This window comes from Rhinolophus sinicus, linkage group LG14, assembly GCF_036562045.2.
Source record: "Rhinolophus sinicus isolate RSC01 linkage group LG14, ASM3656204v1, whole genome shotgun sequence".
Lineage (NCBI taxonomy): Eukaryota > Metazoa > Chordata > Mammalia > Chiroptera > Rhinolophidae > Rhinolophus > Rhinolophus sinicus.
This window is the reverse complement of record NC_133763.1, coordinates 55,425,385-55,452,533: the sequence shown is the minus strand read 5'-3', so window position 1 is coordinate 55,452,533 and position 27,149 is coordinate 55,425,385. Positions and strand designations below refer to the sequence as shown.

The 27,149-nt window shown below is 46.1% G+C and overlaps 1 protein-coding gene across 4 annotated transcripts in view; it reads right to left on the bottom strand.

Annotated features, from left to right (window-relative positions):
- Nucleotides 1–894: 894 nt before the first annotated feature.
- The window catches only part of ZKSCAN8 (zinc finger with KRAB and SCAN domains 8), a 31,912-nt gene continuing 5,657 nt past the window's right edge, over nucleotides 895–27,149 (bottom strand). For 2 of the 4 annotated variants that reach the window (XM_019714091.2, XM_019714089.2), the window contains exons 2-6: nucleotides 24,796–25,300; nucleotides 24,135–24,267; nucleotides 22,349–22,437; nucleotides 21,919–22,042; nucleotides 15,542–21,229 (exon numbers count right to left, since the gene is read on the bottom strand). In XM_019714091.2, the coding sequence (XP_019569650.2) occupies nucleotides 20,265–21,229; nucleotides 21,919–22,042; nucleotides 22,349–22,437; nucleotides 24,135–24,267; nucleotides 24,796–25,212 (1,728 nt within the window). In that variant the 5' untranslated portion in view covers nucleotides 25,213–25,300 and the 3' untranslated portion in view covers nucleotides 15,542–20,264. Of the gene's footprint in view, nucleotides 2,424–5,700; nucleotides 8,150–15,541; nucleotides 21,230–21,918; nucleotides 22,043–22,348; nucleotides 22,438–24,134; nucleotides 24,268–24,795; nucleotides 25,304–27,149 lie in introns of those variants that run through there. The other 2 variants (XM_019714106.2, XM_019714090.2) reach the window with 2 other exon arrangements.

Below are 27,149 nucleotides of genomic sequence, written 5' to 3'. Positions count from 1 at the left end.
GCTGAGAAAGACCAGCTCCCACTTGTCTGTTTGGAAGACTCACCTAGAGCAGTACTGGGATACAGGGATTCTTTAAACTTAGAAGTGGGAATCTCTACTGGAAATATTTATGCCACTCAGCACAGACAAGAAGAAATGCTAACTACAAGAGTGACTAAGATTGAGGATTACGTGCATCTGAAAATATGCACGCTGGGATACTGACTCAGCTGTGGGTTATGTCATGAGCTTGGAAGAGAGGAAGAGGAGGAAGAAAAAGATTTGAAGGATTGTTAGCAAAAAGATTGAGGGAACTAGCTGATATGTGAAAAGACCCAAGTTAAAAATATTTGTGTCCTGTGTGAATCTTCACCAACGCACTAAGAGGGTTTCAATAAGCAAGTGGACAAGCTGATCAGCCCTACGGATTGTCAGCAACTCTTTGTCAGCTATCTCAGCTTTTGAACACAGTGATCATGGCTACCATGATGACACGCATACAGTAAAAAAAAAAAAAAAAAATTGTTTTTTCCACCGAGACTAATTCAGAGACCAGCATTGTTAAGGGTCCAATTTGCAAGAGCCCACACCAATCCTAAACCCTAGATATGAACTACCCAATGTAAAAAACCAGTCACCTAGCAGCAAGTTTGTTACATCAGACTATGATGGAGATCAAAACTTGCCTTCAAAGCAACAGACAGTTTTTGGGACCTGGTGGCTTTCCACGCCTGCCATGATAGTACCCATTTGATGAAAGTCCTAGTCACACCAGCCACAATTTAGTTGGACGCTGAAATGAAATGATTTTTTCCCCCCCTAATCTCTACTTCAACCAGGTTGCTGTGACTCCTTTCCTGTCCTTTAATACCTTAGGCAGATCCCACAGCTTTTTGTATTAAAGGCCGCATTCAGTTTATTTTTAATTTAAAATTTTATTATCTATTGAATAAGTTATATAGCCACAGATTCAAAATACAAAAAAATACAAACAGGCATACATTGAAAACTCTCCGATTTCTCTCTTCTGTTGGATTTGATGCTACTGCAGTTCCACAGGAAAATGTGCTTATTTCTTAGAGATGGGTACTGCAGTATTCAAGGGTGGTATGTCATGTCTAGAATTTACTTTAAAATACTTCAGCAAAGAGAGACCACTACAATCAAGATGTCTGTTTCCAGCACCCCCAATCTGCCCCCTTGCCGCTTTTTACTCAGTCTTCCTTCCATTCCCAGCCCGACAATCACTGATCTTTCACTCATACCTTTTTTCTTTTTTTGCCTTTTCCAGGATGGACTCATACAGCATAAGCATTTGGGTCTGCTTTCTGGCCCTCTGCTGTCAAATATAATTGCTTTCTTTTGTTAGACAAATGAAAACCAATATAAAACATATTTTCCACTTTGTCTTAATGGCCAGAAAACTTCAAATCAACTTCAGTGCTACACTGTATTAATTAATCCGAGAGTAAGAGAATTCACCATCTGTAGTAGGTGGAATGGTGGCCCCTCACGCTGAATTAAACCCACAGCAACAAGCACCCCATGGCTGCTGGGAAGAATCCGGTATCCCCGGACGCAGGCATAGCACTCACAAAGACAATGGAAAGGACAATTATGTACTGGACACAGAAGCAAAGGAGTTAACCTGAGAGAGGCCTGAAGACTCCGCATTACTCATGGTTTCCCATCTGTGAACTCACCTACTTGCTACAATTTATTTGCACCTCCCAGTCAATACTTGGGGCCTTTTTACAGCCCCCCAAAAATGTGAACTGACACACACTTCCAGCTGAGATCAAACATGACACTGTCTCTTGTTTCAGCTCTCCTAATGTAAATAAGTGTCTTCTTTGTGGCCTAATCATTGCCACATTTCCCATGGGTGACTGTGCTGTCTGAAATGCCCCCACGTGTAGTGCTGATGTGCTGTCTAGTATCCCTAAACATGAGGGGCTGTTGGGAGGGCCTCCCAGAGAAAACACTTGTGCGGTAAGCTTCATTCACGAGTTGTGGTGCTGCTGGCCAAGTTCAGTATGAATGAACAAGCAATAGGGTACCTCCAGGAGAAGAAAGAGGAATTCACTGCCTTGTACGTACATGACGCTGCTCCAGAAAGTGCAAGATAGTGTGTGGAAAAGGGCTAAATCTGCACGTTCCTGAGATGATAACCAATAAAAAACAAACAAACAAAAACCCAGCACGACAGACAGCAGTGTTGTAAGGCTGAAAGCCTCGTTCACCAGGATCAGGAGAATGTGGACCCCTCCGTGGCTAGCGCTGGCTGATGGCTCACACATCAACACAATGGGACATGTGAAACGTGCATGCTGCGGCAGGATTTCAAAATACCTGCTCAATGTTACACGAGGGAAAGGCTCCATGGAAGTGCTGGTTTCCAACGCTGAGACTGGCTTATTTTATGAAGACGTTGGCAGATGAACCTATATAATGCAAATTACATTTCAACTGGTGAAAAAAGGTGTTGTGACCAGAGGTCCACAGGAATTTAACCCTGTTTCCTCTAGGAGCAATAGGTCGGTATTCATTAATTTGGTAATTGTGGGAGATGTATAGAACACAACTGCTACGAATAACGAGAATCCCCTGTATGTTACCCAAACCAGACCCACGAGAAGGGCACAGGCTCCAAATGGGAAACGATTTCTTTTCAGCAAAGGAACTGGCAGCCCTCAGAAACTCCTCCTCCTCCACAGAACGAGTAGTGAGAGGCCAGCACAGACTTGGAATCTCCAAGTCTCAAAAATGCAGGAGGTGTGGGAGAAGGCTGATCTTAAGACAGGTCAGTGGAGAGCGGGGCCTGGAGCTAAGGCAACAGAATGTCTTCCAGACAAGTATGCCGCTTATGATCACTTCTTTTTAACATGGCACTAGAGGTCATCTAGTGTAGTAAAGCAAGAAAAAAACACAAGGATCAGAAGGAAAATATAAAAGTCTTCATTTGCAATTATGTCATATGTAAAAAAGAATGAACATATAAATTATTAGAATGCTGGAAAATCATATATAAAAATCAATTGTAAGTCTCTGTTAACAGAAAGTGAAATTGAAAAAAAAATGATGCTGGGGGCCGGCCTGGTGGCTCAGGCGGTTAGAACTCCATGCTCCTAACTCCAAAGGCTGCCGGTTCGATTCCCACATGGGCCAGTGGACTCTCAACCACAAGGTTGCCAGTTCAATTCCTCGAGTCCCATAAGGGATGGTGGGCTCTGCCCCCTGCAACTAAGATTGAACACGGCACCTTGAGCTGAGCTGCCTTCCGGATGGCTCAGTTGGTTGGAGTGTGTCCTCTCAACCACAAGGTTGCAGGTTCGACTCCTGCAAGGGATGGTGTGCAGCGCCCCCTGCAACTAACCACAGCAACTGGAGCTGGAGCTGAGCTGCGCCCTCCACAATTAAGATTGTATGGACAACAACTTGACTTGGAAAAAAGTCCTAGAAGTACACACTGTTCCCCAATAAAGTCCTGTTAAAAAAAAAGATCTAAGTAATATAGCAATTATTATTTAAAAAAAAAATGATGCTACTAACAACTGCATGAAAAAAATATTAAATGTCTAGGAATAAATCTAACGAAGATGTTCAAGGCCTCTGCATAGAAAAACTTAAAAGATTACTGGGAAAAATGAAATGAGACCCTAAAGAAATGGACCCATATCCATGAATTGGAAGACTCATGTAGAGACATTGATTCTCTGAGATTAATCTATGGATTCAATACAAGCATGTTTTGGGGAGGAAGAGGGTAGAAGACGATAGTTAATTCTCAAGTATACATGCAAAGGGCCAAGAACAGCCAAGACTCTTTGAAGCAGGACAGCAAGGCAGCAAGAGCTGATCTGCCAGGTGACGCAGTGCTCAGTTAACAGGCAACAATGAAAGTCACAGCCAAGTCTTTAATCACTCACTGCAACAGCGTCCACGAGGGGCTCAACAGGACAAGAGCTGGCTCGGGCAGTACTCTGTTCTCGGCCAGGGACGGTGCCAGGTGCCAGGCGGGGCCAGGCGAATCAGGTATCCCACTGCCAGGCGAGCACCAAACAAAAGGCTCAGCTCATTTTATCGACCCGGGGCCAGGAGGGGGAAGAGGCAGAAAGGCGAGGGGTGGAAAAGTACGCAGAGTGAAGAAAAGTGTCTTCAGGTTTCCCCCACCCCGAGCAGGGTGTCTGGGCAAGGCCCCCAATAAAAAGGACTCCAAAAGGAAATGTGGCTAGGAAGGCGGACGTGCCTGACAGCAGCTGGCCAGGCTGCCTGAGTTCTTCAGTGACCGCTCGCGCTGACTGGGCCTCAAGTCCAGCACGGAGGGCGGCTGAGGGTAGAGCCTTTGTAACTGCCTATGGTCAGGTCTGAAAAGTCACAGAATTCTGAAGCTGGACTCCTCGGGAATGAGTCCTTCCACCGAAAACCTGAATGCAAGGTGACGACACAGTAACTAGGACAATGTGGTGCAAGGACAGCCGCAGACCGATGTGACGCACACGGGAACCAGGCACAGACCCACGCAGCCGTGGACAATGAGCATATGGCAGGTGAGCCCTGCAGAACAGTGGTGAGGAGATGGTCCCTCCTGCCGCGCTCAGGGAGACTGGGTGTCCACAGGGGAAGAGAGGAACTGGACCCAACCTCACTCATGCACAAAATCCAATTTCAAGTGGATTAGAGAAAAATGGAAAAGCAAAGTTATACAACTTTTAAATGAAACAGAGATTATCTTCCTGATTTCAAGGAATAGAAAGAATTCTTCAAAAGACAAAACAAAAAGACACCCACAGAAGAGAAAGACAAGCTGGACTATACTAAACTGAAAAGTTAATGCTCATCAAAAGACACCATGAAGAGAACAAAGGCAAGCTGCAGAGCTGGAGAGGATATTTCATTCTCCGTGAAAAGGGCTCATGCCAAGAGTATACAAATGACTCCGCAGCCAGGAGCTTTCCAGAGAGCAGCACAGCATCAACCTACCCTGCCCGAGGTGGGGCCTCGTCTCTCAAGGGGACCAAGGGCATACACAGCACTAGGAAGTGTCCTGGGTGACAGTGGCCAGGGCCCTGCCGTGCGGGAACACCCAGCAGGACAAGCAGGAATGCAAAAGGCCCAGGGACGACTGTGCCAACACCGTGTGCCCAGCCAGAATGCCTGCGTCTCACTGCAGCGTTCGCGCAGCTAACATTCACCCTGGCCAGACAAGGGCCTCCCACCTCCTAGAGCAGAAAACAAGCATTTCCAGGTGTGGCTCTGTGCGCCCGCCCCAGGCTCACTGTCCCTACTTCCAGAATGCGAGCGACCTTCCTTCCTCCCAGGCGCATTGTGCTTTGTCAACATGCTCTTCCCACAGTGTCTTCCTTCAAGCCTTTTCACTTTTCCTCCACAGCCTTCCCAACCCTCATGAACACTTGTCACACCTTCGGCACAAAGCCAGTGCTTTTATCACTGTGACTACTGTTCTCGCTACGCCCTTCGCCCTGCCCCCAGTCGGCTGGAAGCTCCTGGAGAGCAGGGTGCTTTTCTCACTTAACTTCTATTCCTCGTACCTGGCATGAGGCCCAGCCTCAGACAAGTGACCACGAACACCTGACTTTGAGCTCACAAGGGTAAGTACGGAGCATGTGTCCCGATCTCCTAACACTAACACTAAATTCTTCAGCGAAGGAAACTGTTTTTCCAGAATGTCTGCTCCTTCAAAGTCTTCAGAATACTCACCAGTTTCTGCTTCCGACCCCGTCGTGCGGTTGGGGAGTAACATGGCATCACGTCAGTGCTGACACCCGAGGGCTGTTTGTTCTCCACCTAGAAGACTGTCTGCAAACCTCCATCCTAGAAAAAAACAAGACAGCTGGGGCCAAAGAGGTAAATGGTGACAGCACAGATGCTAAGCACACAGAAACGGGTGAGGGAAGTCTGCCAGGCAGAGCAAGGAGAACCCGGTCTCCTTCAGGTGCCCAAAGCAGGAAGAAGGGCAGAGGCATTCACACTTTCAACCCACCACAGCAAAGGGCGCTTCCGCTGCTTTCTGAGGCCTTCGCTCCTGCCTACGAGTATGCACCTTTGTTTCCGGATAGGCCCTGGGCCCCGTGTGAGGTCCTAGCCCCTCACCTTGTGCTCCGGAACCATGACCTTCTCTGCCTTCAGCCCCACGCGCAGGCCTGGTTATTCGGGCACAGTGAGAAACAGATGGGACAGTGCTTTTCCATGCGCATCTGTTGCCTCGGTGCCTGGAGCACAAGCTGGCTGCGAGCTTCTTGGAATCGTGTCTTATGACTGACCTGCCTGAAGTGCCGCTGAGACGCGCAGAAATGGCATCCCTTGGCAACAGAGTTCTACTCTGAAGAATGAACACCATTTCACCTTCCCAGGCAGTCTTCCCTCCTACCTGTGCAGTGCAGACTGACGCAATCTGCCAGAATCTCACATGATTGTCAGTCCTGATACCTGAGTGAGAAAACACCATTAATATAGAAAAATAGTAAAAGTAATGATAAAATCCAGATCTCTCTCCTGAGTTTCATATGTGCATATACGGGGTTTTGGTTTTAGTCCTGGGCACAGGGTTAGGAAGTTAGGGTACAGTCTGGTGAACAGCTCTACTGGCATTTCCAGACATAGCAGACATTTCATTTTCCAAGGTGAACTGATTAACTTCCTACCACCTCCCAAATTTGGGCTCTCCTGGTTGATATGAGGTATCAAGCTTCACATGGTCTCCTTGGAAATCATCCTAAAACCAACGCCAACCCCGACTCCACAACAGTTCCCCATGCCTGTCCCATTCGCATCCCTCTGAGTCTCTGCCACACCACCCTTCGAGAAATACTAAATGCAAGGGTTAGAAGCCCCTGACACTGAGGTTTTCTGTTTTCTTTTGGTTCAGGAAGCTCAGTCAAGTTCAGGGGTTTTTTAGATCAGTAAGTCAAAAGGCACAGCGCTTTGCTGACTAAGAACAATCTCAAAGAATATCTGTTGGGATTACTACCTAAAAAGAGATAGTCTACTCTCTGCCAGGTTACTAACCCATCGACTCATCCCCGAGAACATCGTGGGACGACAAAGGAAAAGAAAGGAAGACCAATAGGTTAGTGTTTCCAGATTCAATGAGATATTTGGTCTCTGTCTTGTCAACCATCATTACTTCTAATTTCAAAACTCAGTATGTTTCCCCCAAAATACCGGAACAGCAACAATAACAAAAGGCTTGTACTTAAGAAAAAATAAAAGCAAGGTTTAAAATGTCAAAGTTTGCTCTTATTAAACCCAAACAAACTTCATCATGGCATGGTGCTTTTACCTTATAAGTTATAAAAGTGCATTCTCAGATGTTATTTTAGAGGCTTCGTCAGTCATTCTCAGCGTCAATTTTCACTGACTTCTCACTTCTTCAATATACTAAAGAGACAAGTGTCAATGAAAACGTAAGCTTTTCCCATACCCTTGTTTTGGTGTACCATGGCGTTTGGAATAGCTTCACCACCTAAATCACTGAGGACACTTCTTGGCATGAATTTTCTGGTGTTTAGTAAGATTAGAACTCCCACGGAAGGCTTTGCCACATGTGGCACACTCGTACGGCTTCTCGCCTGTGTGGATTCTCTGGTGATGGATCAGGGTTGCGATCTGGCTAAATGCTTTCCTGCATTCTCCACACTCGTAGGGTTTTTCTCCAGAGTGAACCCTCTGGTGGTTAATGAGGGCTGAGTTCACAGAGAAAGCCTTCCCACACTCCTTACACTCGTATGGCTTCTCTCCTGTGTGGATTCTCTGATGTTTGATGAGGGCTGAGCTCACACTGAAGGCTTTCCCACACGCGTCGCACTCGTAAGGTTTCTCACCAGAGTGGATTCTCTGATGTTTGATAAGGTCCGAGCTCACACTAAAGGCTTTGCCACATTCATTACACTCATAGGGTTTCTCTCCATTGTGGATTCTCTGATGTATGATCAGGTGTGCCCTCACACTGAAGGCTTTCCTACACTCATTACAAGTATAGGGCTTCTCGCCAGTGTGGATTCTTTCATGCACAGTGAGGGTGGAGCGCTCACTGAAGGCTTTTCCACAGTGATCACACTCATAGGGTTTCTCTCCAGTGTGGGTCCTCTGATGTCGAACAAGGCCTGAGCTCTGGGCAAACTTCTTTCCACACTCACCGCAGGTAAACCGTCTTCCTTCTCTGGGCCTGTCCTCATGCCTTGGTAACTGGTCCACATACTGACAGGCCTTTTCATGCTCAGGAATCTGTAAAGTATCCCTTTTATACGTGCTGGGGACTTGCTGATGTGGGTCCATCCTTACAAAAACCTTCCCTTCAAAATGGATGCCTTGCTCATCCCTCTGGCATTAATTCCTGAAATAAACAAACTTTTCAAATGTAATTTGTTCCCTCCTACCAAAGCAATATGTGGTACAGACTCAACCAGGACTCTCAAACATGTTTGAGAACCCCAGATACGCCGATTATATGGCAGCCAGATCAAATGTTTTTGTTCAGTCAGAACAACAACACAGCAACATCACAGAACTATTAGGATGAACACCTGATTCAAATGGCTATTTTACAAAGGTATGTAAAGCACAGAACCTGGCATATAAAAGTATATAAATATATAGTTCCTATACTTAAAAAGACTTTTTATCATATTTCCTTAAACTGAGAGACAAGACAGGCATTGAAGAGTTTTGTAGATGGGAGAGCAGATGGAGTACAGGCTAGTGAAGGATCAGAAATTCAACTGGTAATGAGTACAAAGGAAAAAATGACAATAATCTCATCGACCGGTGCGTCTTACCAGTCACAGGAGTCCACACCAGGGTTGGAAGAGACATGGGGTCAAAGGAGTTCTGCCAACTGCACCACTGTCACTGCTGCAGCTGCTGTTGCTATGATGATAGTATCTTAGCAACAGGAGGCTTTGTCTCCTCTGGAACTGTGACAGACAGATCCTTCATCTCTCCAAAGAATGGGGCTCCTCTAGCCCATTCCATCTTTAAAAATTGAGACCCATATGTAGAGAACTTGGTGGATTGTTGCCTCTCTTTTATCCCCTGGGAACAAACCAAATTCTGTCTCCAAACTTAATAAAACTTTTGCTTCAAACCCAAATGACACAAATTATCCCCCCTCTGCCTTTTCCTATTTTATGAATTGTTTTACGTCTCAACAGCAACAAGTCAAATTGACGGTATGCACCCCTGCTATGATGAGAATGGCACTTCACCTACCTCTGTGGTCTTCCTCCAAAATACCTATAACCTCAATATAATAATGACAAAAACATGATTCAAATTCCAACTGAGTGGCACTCTACAAAAAACCTGACAAGTACTCCTCAAAATTGTCAAGGTCAACAAAAACAAGGAAAAGTCTAAGAAACTGTCACAGCCAAGAGGAGCCTATGGAGACATGACAATTAAATGTAACATGATGTCCTGGAGGGGACACTGGAATAGAAAAAGGACATGAGGTGAAAACTGAGGACATATGAATGAAGTATGGACTTTAACAATCAAGAGTGATTCAACAGTTGTGGTAAATGTACTATATAATAGAAGATATTGATAACAGGGAAACTGGGTGTGGGGTATAGAAGAACTGTCTACACTATCTTCACAATTTTTCTGTAAATCTAACATGCCCAGAGCATCCAGAAATTATTCTACAAATTTTACTTAAAAACTTGTCTTTGATTAGGTTGTATACAATTCTAAAGTCAAAATACTCTAAAAAGACATATGGAGAAGCCTTGCTTCCACCCTGGGCCCCCTTCAATTCACCACCTCCATAGGTAATCGTTTTTATTAGTTTGTATCTTTTTTTATGCCTCTGATTTCCTTGTTCTGGTTGGTTGGGTGGGAGAAATGTTCCCCACAAATCAGTCATAGGTTTGTTGTGACATGGACAATGTGCCCTCCATGGCTTAGGAGCTGGACTATTTCTAAGTGATGCTGTTCTATCAAGTGTCTCTGAACAGCAGCTCCTTGGCAACCCTGCAAAAGGCTCAAAATGCAGAGGTCACATGAATTCTTGCCCAGAGTCCAGAAACATGGTTAGCAAGGAAACAAGTGGTGTAAGCTGCTCTGCCCTTATTAGCAAAACACGGAGAACCCCTAGTCCCATGCAAACCCCTCTTGGTCTGTGGCTTGCTCACACTGGAATTATCCTTTCCTGTCCTTGCCTCAGTGTGCTTTCTTTTCCCAATTACATTCCCCTCACAGCCAGAAACTGCTGATATTGACTTCAGGCAAAAACAAAGGATAAATGTATTTTTTTCCTGAATAAATTATCTTTAGGCTACAGATACATATAAAGTACCTTTCAGGGCTGTTATCAGATACCTTTAACATTTTTAACTTCAAAGGAAAGCTAACAAGAAGAAAGGACATTTGCTCTCATCTTTGAAACAGAAGAAAAAGGTTGGGCGGGGAGGGAAAATGCAATATAGACACCAAAAGAAAGGAGCGTTCATGAGTAGAACATTCGGCTAAGCTGGCTATTTTCTCTGAGGCAACATGAGAATATTTCAAAAACATTTAAATAAAATTTCTAAGCGTCCTTCACCTGTTAAGGAGACCTGAGAGCACAGGGCCAAGAGAACGTAAGGTCTCCTCCATCCCCGTCCGCTTCCCCGCACCCGACAGGGGCCTCGTCAGGAGAGCGAGGCGGGGTCACTCCAGTGACTGGCTGTCCTCCGGCCCGAGACGCCCGGATCTGGGGGGAAGGGCTCTGGTCCCGCCCGCCATCCTGCTCACAGGGTCGCGGGGGGTGGCGCAGCGGAGGAAGGGAAGGAAAAGAGTAAAAGGGAGGGGCGAGGGGCGAGGCAGGTCGCGGGGAAGCCGCACAGCACGTAGCTCCCTCTGCTCTGTGGCTACTCGTCCAGGAGCCACTCAAACCCCGGGAAGACCGGAGGGCACTGACCTGACACTCGGCGGTCCGACGCCTGAGCGACCATCGAGGCCCGCAGTGGCCTGGAGAGACGACTTCCCGGAATCCCTCCCTGGGGATCCCCTCTAGGATCCCGGAGGTTCCCTCTCAGTGGTTCTCTTGCTTCTGCAAGAGAAGCGAGGATTCCGTTTACTCCGAAGAAGGCATTTTACAGTTTTCATTTTACTTAATCCCGCAGGGCAGACGTTACAGTTCTCCTCTCACATAAAAGAAAACTGAGAAGCAGATAAATTTTTTCCGAGGTTGGACAATAAACCAGCAGAGGTGAAATTTGAATCCAGGTTTGTCAAGGTGCCAACCCCATCCACTTGCCTCCGAGGTCAAGCAGGGAATGACTCCTCAGGGTTTAGGACTAACAGAGTAATCCTTAAATTAATTTGTAAATTTAACAGTATTCAAATAAAAATGCCAACTTTTTAATAAGTCAAATTTAAAGTTCACACAGAAAATGAAACAAGCAAGACTTCCTGGGAAAACTCTGGAAAAGAAGGGTAATGGAGGGGCACTTGTCCTAAAGGACTTTAGATATATTACAAAACCTCAATAATTAAACAATGTGGTGCTGGAGAGTGAAACAGACAAGTGGTACAGAATAAAAGTGTGGAAATAGATGCAATCACATGTAGAAATTTGGCAAATAATAAAGGTAACAAATCAGTAGGAAAAAATGAGTAGACTCTTCAATAAATATATGAGAAAAACTGAGTAATCATCTGGAAAAATGTTAAACTGGATTCCTACCTCGCTCTGTACACAGGTAAATATTCCAAATACATCAAACTTGCAAATGTTATAACTGAAACTAAAAAAGTACTACAGGAAAATGTGGTAGAAGTCTTTTAGAAACTCTGAGTAGGAAGGCCGTGTTAACTTTGGGGCAAAATCTGGAGGCCATAAATGAAAAGATTGATAAATCTGACCTCCATACAAACAATTGAAATCCCTGCAAATAAAAATAAAACCATCTTACACAAAGACAAGTGAAAAATGGAAAACATATTTATAACTTATATGTCAGAAAACAGGCAGCAAAGATGGAACTCCTGAACAATAAAATACTGTGGCAGAGCTGAGCTGGATTCCCTCTTGTTCCCCGGTCATTTTGAACTTAACCAGACTGCTAAGTGTTCACAATACCCGTATCCTGATCCAGTTACATAGAAGCTTAAAAAAAAAAAAAAAAAAAAAAAAAAAAGACTCCTCAGGTCCCTTACTCCCACACCCTTAAGAAGACCACAGAATGTCAAAGCCTAACACTTACAACTCTCCTGAGGGGTAAGGGTCCCTACAATTTATATTTCGATGGTGAATTCCTGGGTATGAACTGAAAAGACATTCTCCCTCTGCTCCCAGAGCTGGCATTTCTTGCTAGATCACTTCTTGACTGTATACAAGAGCTGCGATCTGGGAAAAAATTAAACACATGAAATTATGAAGAAATCACTGTATAAACAGATAAAACAGCAGAGCAGACCAGTCCCCGGAAGGTAAAGAAAGGAAGAAATAATTACAACAAATATCTAGATGGCACTTCTTATGTACCAGGCAGGTGCCTTTCTCATCCTCCTTTACAGAGGAAATGGAGGCAGAGAAAGAGGAAGTTATATGGCCACAGCCACAGTCTGGCTTTAGACTTGCATTACTAAAAAGCAGAGAAAAAGGAGAAGAATCCCTAAGAGACTAAAAGTTTTAAGATGACTTGATAAATACCTCTCCGTTTCCACCCTGCTGTCTGGGTTCATCCATCTCCCTCTCGTGGTGGAGGGCATCCAGCGTAGCCACCTTCTCAAGGACTCTGCCACACCCATGCTGCTCCCACTCCCGGACCTGGTGCTACTCAGGTAGGATGGTCAGGAACTACACTCAGCCTGTTGTCAACCGAGCCGCTGGAGCCCGCGCAGAGCGGAGACTTTTCTGGTAACAGATTCCCTGGAGCCAGCAAAAGCAGCTCCTCTAGAAATGCGGCATGCAGCTTTGCTGTAATTGGAGTCTGTGATTCAGTAAGATTCCTCTGGAGGACCTCTTCTTCCAGAATATATCTTCTGTAAAAGAAACATGATTTTACTCAAAGAAAAGGCAGACTGCCGTAGCTGCTACATAATTACTGAGTTTTACAGAAGGAAAAAAAGAGGCAAGTAAGGGTCTAACTTGCAGCAAGAGGACTGTCGGATCACACACTGCGCCACAGGAGTCGCACTGCCTCTGCATCTGAGCATCACTGCGAGGCGGTGAGGGGAGTCCGGAGAGAACTGCGTCGCCGTTGCTGGGAGGATGGAAACGTGACTGCTAAAGGGGGAGGGCGATCCTTTACTGCCAAGCCGAAATAGAGGTGTCTTCTGCATTCAAAAGGACATGTCGTGGGCACAAGAAGCAGAAGTGGGAGACGAAGCCTCCCAGAAAATTCGAGTTCCTAATGCTAATTTCCAGAAATTTGCAGTTTCTCCCTTTTTTTTTTTGGAATGGCAAGCTGAGTGTCTGGTGGGCAGCGATACTAAGTGCAGCAGGGTGCATCTGTGACTCGATAAAACTCTTTAGACCGGAGAAAAGCCCAGGGTTACAATCCCTAGAGGGAAGAAGTCCCAAGTGGGGACTCCGGCAGCCCTGAATCGCGAGAGAAACCTCCCCTGGGGGGTTGCATCTGGGCGCAATCCCTGCCGTCCCAGGAGAGGCCGCCTCTCCAGGTTCCAGCCTAGAGAGGGAATCTGAGTGGTTGTAGTTGAGGAACGCTCACCAAGAAGCCACTCAAACGCACCACGACCCTCCGCGGGGCGGAAGCCCCTCACAGCACTTCCGGGGGGGGGGGGGGCGGGGCGTTCAGCTGGGTCCTGGCCGGCTGTGGGGTTGCGGCTCTTCATCTCACGAGGTAATTTTTTGCTTCCTGATTTTACTCAGGGTAGGAACACCCTAGAATCTTGGAACGTACGTATAGGCATCGCGGCTTGGAAAGGGCACCACCTCCAGTGAGGGCCCGACATGATCCCTAAAACCGACACGCGGGACCGCAAGAGCTCTGGTCATCATCAGCGATACGAAAGCCAATGCTGCGAATCCTGTTTTCTTGAAGATTGGGGACCAGATCCAAGTTAGCAGGGCTTTCAGGAAATGGCTGCGATATTGCAGTTACTTATGAAAAAGTGTAACTTGAGACACCAGTCTGGTTTGGGCATACAAGCTGAGAAAGGCGTAACTCATAAAATGAAACATTACAGGTGGAGGTACTAAGGCTGAATTAAGAACATAAAATATCAAGGGTCGGACCTGAGGGCATAACCAGCCAAAAAGGAAATGGGCAAAGCCTCAGAAACCTGGATCCTATTTTCACCGATACCACAAACTTACTGGGTAACGGGGCGTGAGCCACATGACCTCTCTGGACCTCCATTTACATAGAGTTGGAAAATCTCAAAAGTCACTTCCAAACCTATCATTCTATACACATGAATAAACACAACAGAGCAATGCAGTTATTTCCTTGCTGTATGTATTACACGCTTAAACTAATTTTCTAACTCTGGGTTGATCCTCTTTAAACCTGTTGAAGGCTGTACCAGAATTACAAAAGGAGACTAGTTTTTAAATGGTCTTTTAAAATTTACTTTAGGAAATTGCATTTCTCCCTATGTATTTGCCTTCCTAAGTAGGATTTAGAGTATGTTAAAAACTTTGTAAGGGAATGTTTCCTTTGGCAAATTTTCGGGAGGTTGGTAATTATTCCTGTCTGGCTGCCCAAGGGACTGTTGGAGGTCATGCTTCCCCCAAAGGTAAATCTTTGGTAAGTTACAGGCCCCCTGCTGCAGAGATAGCCACCGTGATTTCTTTCATTTTATGTACTGAACCAAGATGCAGAAGCTAAAGCTAGACTTGTACTCCTGCAACGCCTTCCACACGGTGTAAGGATGGAAGCACAGCTGATGCAGGAAGCAGACTTAGAACACCACCAATTTTATTGTTCGCCATCATTCTGACAGGTATGTTGCTGTGAACTCCAAACATTAAGGCTTTTTTTTTTTTTTTAAATAACCTTACAAACTACAAAATAGATACACACTTAGGGTTCTTGTAAAGCTTAGCATAGCTAATTTTTCTAATTGCAATGCTAGTATTTCCTGTCTTTTTCATTACATACCTTAAATATATGCAGACCAGGGCTTCTCAACCATGGCACTATCAAACACATGGAACGGGATAAGTTTCTGGTGTGTCCTGTGCGTGCAGGATGTTGAGGAGCACCCCTAGCCGCTACCCACTACATGCCAGGAGCATCCCAGCCATCCGAAAGGTCTCCAGACACTGCCAAATTGCCCCAGTTGAGAAGCATTGTCTAACTTCAGATACGAAAGCTTATCCTCAAGTACTTTTGCAATGATAACACTTTAATCTTCAGTGTTTCCTTTTCTTTTTTCTTAACCAATAAATAGATCTGGCCAAACAAATGGAGAGCTTCATATTGTAACTTTTCACACACACCCTCCTAAAATTGGACTTTTTTGGCCTCATTCTTAGGTCTAAGCAGTTACTGATGTATTATGGAAATAGGTCTGTGCACAAAGTGGTAGGAAGAGATATACATCCTTGAAAAAGTGTAAAAATTTCTGTAGATAACACCATAAATAATCCACACAACTCGACAAGCATTTATTAAACACCTACTGTGTGCTCAGCACCGTACTAGGCACTAGGGGGGTGCAGAGATACAATGTAAAATTATTATTCCTGCCCTCAAGGAGCTTACAATTTAATTTTGGAAATAAATACAAATGTGAAACTACATTAGACTGCTAGGAAATAATTACAAAGCAACATGGACCACAGCAGAAATTCAAAGGATCAGTGCTGAGGCAGAGAAAAAGGGTGGTGTTAGTGTGAGGTGAGGTCAGTCAGGGATCGCTCACTCAGAAGATACGAAGGAAACTAGGCTTTGAAGGGAGTGAACAGGAGCTGGGGCCAAAGCAATCTAAGCAAAAGGAATAGCATGGGAAAGGCACAGAGGCTAGGGCTTCTAAGACAGCAGTGGAAGGCCACAAGAAGTGTGAATGTGAGGACTGAGAGTAAGTACGCTGGGCACTGAGGCCGAGGCATGGAGGGCAAAGTAACAGAGAACTTGGAACATCATGGTGCTGCTCGCAATTATCTGCTGTTTTCTTGAATGAAAGTGAGACGTCATGAAAATGGAGTTTGAGAAGGGTCATCTTTGATGCAAACAAGATGGGGATCTCGAGAGCAAGGAAACTGGACAGGAAGAAGTACAATAACCTGAGCCCTAGAGAATATGGCTCTACATGGAGGACTACGAAGGGATGGCAGAAATGTAAATGACCTAGATCAAGAAGAAAACTAAGAATTGGAACAACTTAGCAAGATGTGAGGCATGGAGAATGGAGAGCAGAACAAGACGAAAAGGCAACTCCAAGACTGGCATACGATACAAAGGGAAGTGAGTTTGTTCAGGGTCAAGGACTTAGCAACGATGCCTACTTAAAAGGACAGTGGGGGTGCGGGACAACAGTGACGAGTTCTGTTTTCAAACACCAAGTTGTATAGGGAGCTGTGGAAAAGTCGACGAGTCAACAGACAACACACAGGGTGGAAATGTTAAGTTACTGAAATATAGAAGGTAAGTGTTAATCGAAATGGATATATATGAGTATTAAAAAAAGTGAATAAAATGAAGATATGGGGATTATTCTTAGAGCATAGCAGGAGAAAAAAAAACTAATAAAAAAAATCTAGAAATTGGAGAAAATGACCAAAAAGGATCTCACAAGCCAAAGAAGAGAATTCTTGAGACACGGGGGAAATTCAATAGTATGAAATACAGATCAAGAAAGACAAGAACTAAGAAAAGGCATTAACATTTATCCACTAGTGGCTCTGAGGACATTTCAATGGTGTGCTGTTAAGCCAGTTAAGGAGTTTTTAGAATAGATTAATGAAGACATGGATGGAACATGGATGACTCGTCTAAAATCGCGTGACTGATAGAAGAAAGAGAATGGCACAAGGAACTGGGCAGTAAATGGAAGACTTTCCACATTTGGTGCTATTGATGAACTTACTGTTGTCATTCTAATTGTCCATCCATCTGGCCTGCTGCATGGAGACCTCATTTCCCTCCCTGGGGCAGTTTACAGAGAAATGTATTTGAATCTGTAAGTTATTGCTTTATCCTCCGTTATTCTTTTAAACATGTTTTACTTACACAAGTGAGTTTTCTAGTACTACAAAGCATCAAAAGTATCAACATTGAAAGGTGCAATTATAAACCGAAATGACATTCTCAACCAATCTCCCAGTGATGGTAATGGACTTCCTACTGCATGTCCCAGTCCCCAGCACCTCCTGTAAGTAGGGGTGCGTAACTGTGAACCGGCAGGCCAGGGTGAGGGTGTCATCAGGGAGACGCAAAAGCTTAGCTCTGCTCCCTCATGTATAGCTGTGCGATCCTGGTCAGCTCAGTCAACTCCCTAAGCCTCAGTTTCCTTGTGTATAAAACGGGGGATATAACAGTATCTATCACAGCTTAACACAAGGTTTGGCACACAGCACGTGCTCAATAAATACCAGCCGTTATTCTCTAGAGCCACAGAACCAAGAGTGATGCTAAGTGCTCCGTGTGTGGGAGTCAGCCACATCCTGGCACTGCCACCTCGCTCCAGGGAGGAAATCTTGAAGCCTCAGATGTGTCTGCTGGGATATGCTGGATGGCAGCAGAGTTTGGGAGGACCCACTTTTATCTTTCGAGGTCCTAAAACGAGAAGCTGAGGATGTGAGAAGACAGTACTGGTGGACAGTTCATATCAGATTAAGAACAGAAAAACAGAACCTGCAGGGTAAAGGAACTTGGTGCATTTCTGATAGCAGCTCAAAACAAGGTCAGAGAGACCGATCAACAACCCAAGTGTGAGAACTCGAGACCTCAGACGGACTTCCCCCCATGCCCCATGCAGACAACAGCCTTTTCTACCATCTTGCGCTACTCGGCCATTTCTGTAGGTGTGCTGAGTCAGCCGTGACAATCAGTCTTTTCTCACATTCACCCAGTAAAACCCTGATCTTTCTGGTCTTATCTTCTTTCCTCTGAGTTTCTGCCAGATGCTTAGTAATATTCTGAGAGTTAAGTAATCTGGCCACACTTTACTGAGTCAAGAGATGTTAGCTGGTACATCTAGTTATTTCAAATGTTGCTCTGCTCAGAGCTTTCACTAGAAGACAAGTGTTCCTCTAGACCACATGGGAGAAGGATGTTTACGTGTGCGTGCACACACACATATTCTCCCTGACAATGTGCCCATCCTATGTAATGTTTGCATTATTAGTATCTTACAGAGGGTAAGGCACAACTGAAGCAGAGAGCAAGGATCTAGAGACAACCAGATTTATTAGTTTCTGGTTACTTGAAAGTTCAAGTACAAAAGAATTACGAATGGTAATCTAAGGTGGAGGGGGGAAAGAAAGGGAAGGGAGAATAAGCACCATATTGAAGAAGTTAAGCAGGGAAACCAGGATGACAAATGACAAGTGGGTACCAATAACTCAACAGGTATAGATAACGTTGATGGTGTTAGTGGTGAAGGTGGGCCAAAGAGGGGGAGACAAAGGATGTCAAGAGGAAGGAATTTATGATCCAAAAGGCAGACCTCTATGATGTGAAAATTTGACTTGATTTTTAAAAACATCAAATATAAAATACCTTGATTAATAAGTGTTGTCTCTGTTCAGAATATTCACAGTGCGAAGTTATGCAAGTTCTCTTGGAGTTTTCATCAGAAGGTATATTATATTGTTCTGAACAGGATTAATGGAATCAGTTAATTCCAACTATGAAAGGTGACTCTGGAAATAGGGAAGTTACTCAATTCCAAATCTGATGAACAAGTGGGTAATCAAACAGCCAGAAATGAGATGTGACTCAAGACTACGGTAGCATTTTCATACGTGGTTTAGTAAATGGGAGTTCTGAGTGTCCCCAATACGTGGGGCAGTGGTAGCACTACTGGAATAGTCACAATTACCCAACTAAAAGGGTGCGCGAGCTCTAGCATATGACTGCAGAACCAGCCTCATTATTTCAGTGTCCCTTGGGGTTTCAGTGAAAGCCTCAAAGATGGAATATGGTCCTGGTGTTGATGCGTTTCAGTCTGCTGGATTGCTGATGGCACGCGCCAGAATTCAGAATGAGGAACAGGGAAGTGAAGTACTCAAGAGATAACCACTGTGGATATAAAAAGCCAACAGCAAGAAACAGGGAGAATGATGAGTGAGGTGCTGAGGCCACCTAAAGAGGGGCCAGGGTAATGCCAAGAGTGACAGGCCATCCAGTCGGGATTCGCGCAGACGGATCAGAAGCTGAGCGATCCTGTGATGGACCAACAGGATGAGTACACGCTCTGTAAGGATTTCTACGTCTTCTTCAAGCCCCCGTCTCCACTTTCTCCCACGTGATGCCACAAGTAGGAGAGTGTGAACACCTCCACGGACCAGAGCACAATGGGAGGGTGGACAGGAGAGCCAGTGTCACCAGCAGAAGGTACAGCCATCCAAACTCCGGAGCAGGGGGCTGCCACCACACCCCTTTCTCTGCACACTCCCACAACCATCACTAAAGTGTCTACTCCCTTGCTGATGCGGGCTCTGGGCCTGGGGTGGTGAAGGAGACGTGTGGATACTCAGTGACTCAGTGGCGTCAGTGAGGCGGGGATGTGAAGAAAAATGCCGGAGTGCTGTTAAAAATACAGCATTCTGAGTCTGCGTGGGAATATGGATTTCCACTATCAGGAACGTTAGGATAAAACACACTTAAACATAAACACATCAAGTGCTTGTAAGAACTTCCATAGAACTAGGATCTTAGAAAGCTAAGCATAAACTAAGTCTCTCACACAGAGGCTGCTTCGAACTCTAAAGCAGCTTCTTAGATCGATCAGGGGCACAAGCGCACCTTCGGGGAGAAACAGGCTCACAGGAGAGGGGAACTCAGAGAACTAGGGGCAGCCTCTTGCAAACCTACAGCTACTCACCCAAAAGACAGAGTTCAGTGCGTCGGCTGCACAAGCAACTCACCCTGACGCTGTTTCAGCTTCTAAAGGCTACACCAGGCCACAGGAGCTCCACTCCACCAGACACCTCAAGAGGCTGTCACACCAATGAACCTGCATCAAGGCACTGGGCCCAAACTACTGTGAGCCATTCTGACCGCCACCACTCCTGGCTCTGACCCTACGGAAGGTTGCAACGATGACAAACTTTCTGCCTTTTTACTATACTGAAAGATCTCTCACCAGCATGTGGTTTCTCGAATACTGAATAACACCCAAACTATGACTCAAGTGTTTCCCTAAACTCCTGTGGATTCAGATTTTTCTCCACTGTGGACTCTCTGATGTCGAATGAGACTTGACCTCTGAATGAAGGCCTTCCCACACTCATTACACTGATAGGGCTTCTCCCCTGTGTGGATTCTCAGATGCTGAATGAGGCCAGTGTTCCCATTGAAAGCCTTCCCACATTCTTTACATTTGTAGGGTCTCTCCCCAGTGTGAATTCTCTGGTGTTCAATCAGGCCTGACTTCTGACTAAAGGCTCTCCCACACTCATTGCACTTGTAGGGCTTCTCCCCAGTGTGGCTCCTCTGATGGCCAATGAGGTGTGAGCTCCGCCTGAAGGTTTTCCCACACTCATCACACTCATAGGGCTTCTCCCCAGTGTGGATCCTCTGATGGCCAATGAGGTGAGAGCTGTGACTGAAGGCTTTCCCACACTCAGTGCACTCATACGGCCTCTCCCCACTGTGGATGCGCTGGTGCAGGATCAGGCCCGCGCTCTGACTGAAGGCCTTCCCGCACTGACTGCACTGGTAGGGCTTCTCCCCAGTGTGGATGCGCTGGTGCAGGATCAGGCCTGTGTTCTGACTGAAGGCCTTCCCGCACTCCTTACAGTGATAGCGCTTGACTTTGTTGTGGATATCCTGATGGGAGAGAAGGGCTGACCTGTAACTGAAGGCTTTCCCGCACACATTACACTGATAGGGCTTCTCCCCGGTGTGGATTCTCCAGTGGCGGACAAGGCCTGAGCTCTGAGCAAAGCTCTTCCCACATTCGTCACATTTATGTCGTCTCTCTTGGGTGGCATTTGCCCGCTGCCTCTCTACTCTGCTGCCCAGAAGGTCTCGGGCTTCTCCATGCTCAAGAGCCCCGGTAACATCCCCATTGCATCTGGCAGCTGTCTCTCCATGTGGCTGGACTCCGGCAGGTGCTACCTGTTTTGAAGCTAATTCCCTGTTCTCACTTCTGGTTTCACCACCTGAAATAAAAAATGTAATAAATAAACATTAAGGCAGTTTCACTTCCTGTTCTTTACATCAGGAGAAAGGAATCAAAGAGAGGAGAAAAGGAAAAGACACATGGAACAGCTACAAGTCTATGTAAAGCTTCTGTCTGTCTCCAGAATGCTTTCCTAAACTGGAGAGACAGGAGCAGAGCACAGTACCACTGGCCAACTGGGGAAGGCGTGCCTCGAAAGCGGGTTATTGGAATGGGGACTAACTAACGTGTGGAATGGATCAGCCACGGAGAAGTGGAAGTTGGGGACTGGGAAGGAGTATGGAACTGTTAACAGATCTAATGAGTGGGACAGAAATGGAAAAAAGCCCCAACAGCCATTAAAAGGGAGGAGCACAATGCTCCCGAGATAAATCTCTATAAAGATCTTATGGGGCCTTGGGAGCAGAAGAATTGCGTGAACTCAAGAGAGCAATACAAGATTTCAATGTCCAATCGGCAAACTGACCAATACCCAGGCACAAACATAAGGTCAGTCAGTCCTGGACCTTTGAATACAAGTTTCATGTTAGGTCTCAAGAAATCTCAATACTGTGTCTCTCTGTTGGGTCCTGAGTTAAAACTCAACTATGTCTTTCAGAAAGTTCACAGCCAAGGGCACATCACAAACAAACAAACACCTTAAGTGATAATAACCGGAGCTCTCCTCACCCAGGGAGAACATGTTTCTGTAATTCTCTGTCCTGTTATCTCTCCTCAGATCCTTCTGTGATGGATCAAGAAGCCACTCCTCTCGAATTAGGGACACAGCCATGTCTTCGATCTTCTCCAGAGTCTGAAATAAAACAAGATCCTCACTGGGGAACTGGGGCTGTTCCACAGCTCAAACCCAGAGTGTCCGAGATCCCGCAGGGTTGGAGAGGAGCTAAAGGTGGGAACGTACTGGGTGAAGGGATTGGAATAGCTGGGAAGAAGAGGAAAATGACCAGACTTATTGGGGGAAATCAAGGGCTGAGCTGTCTCCAGTCAAAGGAATCTGGGGCAGGCTCTTGGGTGAGTACTGCTACAGTCCAGACATGGGATGGATGCCGCAAACGCTACCAAGGACAGCTGTGTGGTTTCTGAGAAGGGCACAACTCACCTGGAACCCTGCTGTTAGAAGTGTAGCTGTCATCTGGTCTCCAGGACTTCCTTTCTGGGAAGGGGTGGGACTCGGAGAAGTGGATAGAGCTGCGAGAGAAGAAGGGAGGTAGGAATGAGACCAGCCTTGTTCTGTGGTTGGCGGAGCCAGCAGTATGCATGGCAGAGGTTCGATGTGAGCTGCTGGGGTGTTGGGTCCTGGGTCCCTACCTACGGCTGTCCACAAAACATCCACATGCCAATGTCCACCAGCCTTAAGTTACACGTCCAAAACACAAAGAGTACTGGTTACCTATCAGGAATCGTTTTTCAGTTTTTTCTCTACCACCAAAGGTATATTCTATCCTTGTGCTCGTTACAGTATTTCTTTAGGTCCCAATCTATCTCTACGAACAACACTGCCTTTCGGAAATGTCTATCAGGACTGCCAGGACCTGCTTCCTCCAGGTACCAGGCAGCAAAATACCGAAATCGGGCAACAGGCCTTAGGATTTTAGACAAGAATTATACTAACAATTGAAAATGTTTCTAAGCTGCTTCTTTAGAAATATTAAAAACCCACTTATCTAGAACAAACTATTATAAAACACATACACAAAAAATAAGAAACGTAGGGCAAGTGTGAGATGAGACTACAACATGCTGTTCTGTAAGAAAGTAAGTTCTCGATGATGGGGAAGAGTCAAAAGGATATAGGAGCCAAATGGAAGGCTCCTTCTCTGGCAGAGCTGAGGCAATTTAAACATCAAAATAAAGATAGTAACAGAATATATACGGAATAAAATAAGAATTTATGAGTCCATACTGATTAGCAAAAAATAATAATCATAAAGTGGGGGAGAAGGGAACATCTCCATTACAATAAACAAATAAAGTAGAAGGAATGACAGTTAGAAAATTATCACTTTGTAAGGGTCTTAGTAATCACTGATTCAGTCAGGAAGCATCAATAAACACTAAAACTATGTTTTACTGTAGCAACAAAAGTCTGATGACAAGGATATTTGCAGGCTCAAGAGTATCTCCCCACAAATTACTTATTAATTACAAAGAGAAAAACAGTAACTTTACAACAACAATTAACTCAGCAAGAATAACCTTAAACAAGTCATTAAAGGTACCATCACCACCAACAGGACAATTCCTGTTCCCTCCCTGAGAAGGATACAACGTCACTTCGGGGTGGGGGGTGTGGGCTCCTGCCAAATACACTTGAATCTAAACATGAGGAAACATCACACAATCCCAAATGGCAGCCACTTTACAAAATAACTGACCTGTACTCTTCAAAAATGTCAAGATCATGAAGGCAAAGAAAGGCTGAGGACTGTTGCAAATGAAAGGAGACTAAAGAGACATGACAGCTAATCACAGAGTGCTGTCGTGGCCGGGACCCTGGACGACACTGCTGGGACAACGGGCAAACAGGAACAGAGCTGTGGGCGAGGTCAGTGCGCACCAGTGAGATGCCTCCTGACTGGGATGGAAATGCCATTGTTTGAGGAAACATTCTGAAATATTTACAAATAAAGTGACGTGATAGTACCAGCAAAACCCCAAAAACACCTTGTTGGAAATACATCAGGGTAACAAGTAGGTCAATATGTACAAACCCTCAAATTCTTTCATTTGATCGTGAGTTACCACTGGGACCAACAGTCTGTATCTGAAGCCTGGATAAACACTCAGGGAAGACCTCGTGACTGATTCTCTGAGACCCGACAGGCGTCCGGGATGTCCTCCTTCCCTTCCTATGCCCTCCTCACCAGTGACATCTGGCTGCTCACCTCTGTCACGTGGCCCCAGGAGGCCTGGAAGTGCATGCTGGGCCGCCACAGGCTGCAGCTGAGCATCTGGTGCCGACTCTGAGTGCGCCACCTCCTTCCAGAGGACCCTGTGTCCATGTGCACGAGCGGGGACCTAGAAGCAATGGGACAGTTGTATCACAGAAGTCCCTCTGAGAAATCAGCTGACTGATGCAGGAGGACCAAGAGCACATCTACGGGGACACGTGTTTGGGAAAGGAAGCAGCAGACCTCCTTCACTTCCTGACTCAACTCGGTCCTGTGCACCCAGGCCAGGGGCCTGAGGCGGAGGTGGGGACAAAGCAGTGCTGCTTGAGGGACACCTGACAAGCACCAAGAAACCCGAGCTCTGGTCTCAGACCTGCCTGTAACTTCTGGGTGCCCCTGAAAGAATCATTTAAACTCTATGCATCAGTTTTGCATCTGGCAAACAGAGACAATACAGTGCAGGGATGCTATGAGGATAAGAAATGGATCCTTACAAAAAAGAACTCTGCGAATACAAGCCCTAAGACACTGCAGCTCTTTCCCTCCTCCTCCAACAGGAACTCATGCTCAGCAGTTCCTCTCCTCCATGGTTCCAGCGTCCCTCCACCCGGCCTCCAGGACCCCCACGTCGCAGCATGCACCCCCTCCTACTTACTGGCCGTCCTAGTATATCAATCTGCCTGTCCAGGTCCTCCAGGAGGGTCACCACCTCCTCCCCGCTCTCCAGCTGATGCTCCTTAACCAGGGCCTGGAGCTCCCCGGGCAGGATGCTCAGGAACTGCTCCAGCACCAGCAGCTCCACCATCTGCTCCTTGCTGTGCAAATCGGGCCGCAGCCACTGATGACAGAGGTCCCGGAGCTGGGCCAGAGCCTCGCGGGGCCCCGGCGCCTCCTGGTAGCAGAGCTGCCGGAAGCGCAGGCGGGACAGCTCTTGGTCAGCGGGATGCTTCCCATGCCGACTAAGCTCCGGGGTCCAGCCGTGATCTTCCTCTACCTTGACGATCACAAGGTCCTCTTCAGGAGCCCGGTCTGCTGGGGATGGGGCTAAAGGCTTTCTCGACTCAGCAGCCATGTAGGGCCGGAAAAGCTCAGGAGGCTCGTTTCTACCACCTTTACCTCCGTGAGAGAAGAACCTTCTGAGGGCCTCTTCTTTAAGGGTACTTCTTTAGGAAGAGAAAATGACAGCATTAGGGACGTCAGAGGTCACAGTAATTTACTACGATGTCTCAAAAGTTCCCTACCAGGACACAGACTTCATGGTTCAGTCATTCAAGAGATCCTGTCCACTCTTTCAGAAGTAACTCTTTACCTCCTCATGCCAAAGCCATCTGGGGAATAACCCCCTTCCTGTTTTCTCTCCTTGGGGATGGGGAGCATGGGTAAACCAAGTCAGGAAATCAGGCAGATGCATCTAATTGAAATCCTGCGTTTCACCTTGGCTGGCCTTCAGAGCTGCCAGTTTTCTGTACCGTTTCTACACATTTCACCTCTCAGCCTGTCCTGCTCTCAACAGATGAGACTAATTGCCACATATGCTAGCTCAAGGTGCTGTCGAGTACTGTGTGAGTACTCCCGCCTTCTCCGCCTAACACTCATTATCCTGCCTGTGCTCCCCGTCTCCCCGCTGTGTCACGGCCAACTGCCTCTACTACGGAGCTCATCTGGAGCTCCAGAATTCTTGTTGGAGCCCGGATGCCCCACCAACACCTGTATCTTTCATCTTACTGATAGACTCCAAGAACATCAGAGGACCATTATTGACAGTACCTAACAGAGAACACATCTATACTCGTTGAGGAGTCAGGTTCAGATACAAGACCTGAGGTACAAAGACTTCGATTACAGGGTCCATTTCTTTGTGGGTTATACGCCTCTGGCTTTTATCTGCTATTAGACACATCTCTTGCCTGTAGTCACAGACGTAAGCGGTTTTCCTGCCTCTGGGTAGCTTTTATCCTGTCTGTGTTCCACAAAGCTGCCTGCTGTGGTTTGAATTGTGTCCTCCAAAAACATATGTTGCGGTCCTGACCTCTGGTACCTGTGAATGTGGCCTTATTTGGAAACAGGGTCTTTGCAGATGTGATCAAGTTAACATACTGGAAGAGGCTGTACTGGAATCAGGTGCTGGGCCCCTTATCCAATACAACTTGTGCACTTTTAAGAAGAGAGACACAGAGATCAGCACACACAAAGAGAAGGCTACATGAAGACACAGAAGAGGGCTAAGTGACTACAGAGGTAGAGCGGAGTTACACAGCTGCAAGCCAGGGAATGCCAAGGACGGTCAGGGAACGACCTGAAGCTAGGAAAACATGGCTCTGCCCACACCCTCATTTTGGACTCTGGCCTCCGTAACTGTGAGAGAATAAATTTCTGTCGTTAAGCTCCCCAGTGATGGTTTGTTACAGGAGCCCTATGAAACTAACCTACTCCTAGAGACACAGTTTTAACAAACATGTAATACAACTCACTCACCTCCTTAGAATCTTTCTACAGGACACCCAACTGTTTAGCATGGCATGCAAGGCCCTTTCTGATATGTGAACCTTCCTAGCTTTATCTGCTATAAACTCACCTTCATACAGCCTTTTCTGAATGCAGCTTTCTCACACCTGGATTCTGCTGCAGAACTCTTTACTCTAGCTCAGTGGTTCTCAGCCTGGGGCAATTTTGCCCCCGTCGCCCAGGGACATTTGGCAATGCCTGGAAACATTTTTTGTTGTCACAACTGAGGGGAAAGGGTACTACTAGTATCTGGTAGGCAGAGACCAGAGATGGTATTAAACATCCTACAATGCACAGCAAAGAACCATCTGGCCCAAAGTGTCAATACCAAGGCTGATAAATCCTGGTCTAGCTAAAACCATTCAACTCTAACTTCAAAGTCTCAGCTTACCTGTCACCCTTTCCCACGAGGTCTTCTCTGTTGTCCTTGCCCCTGATCCCCCCGCTCCCAAGCAGATTAAGGTGCTTGTTCTTGCCAAGGTATGTTTTACATGGTCCAAATAC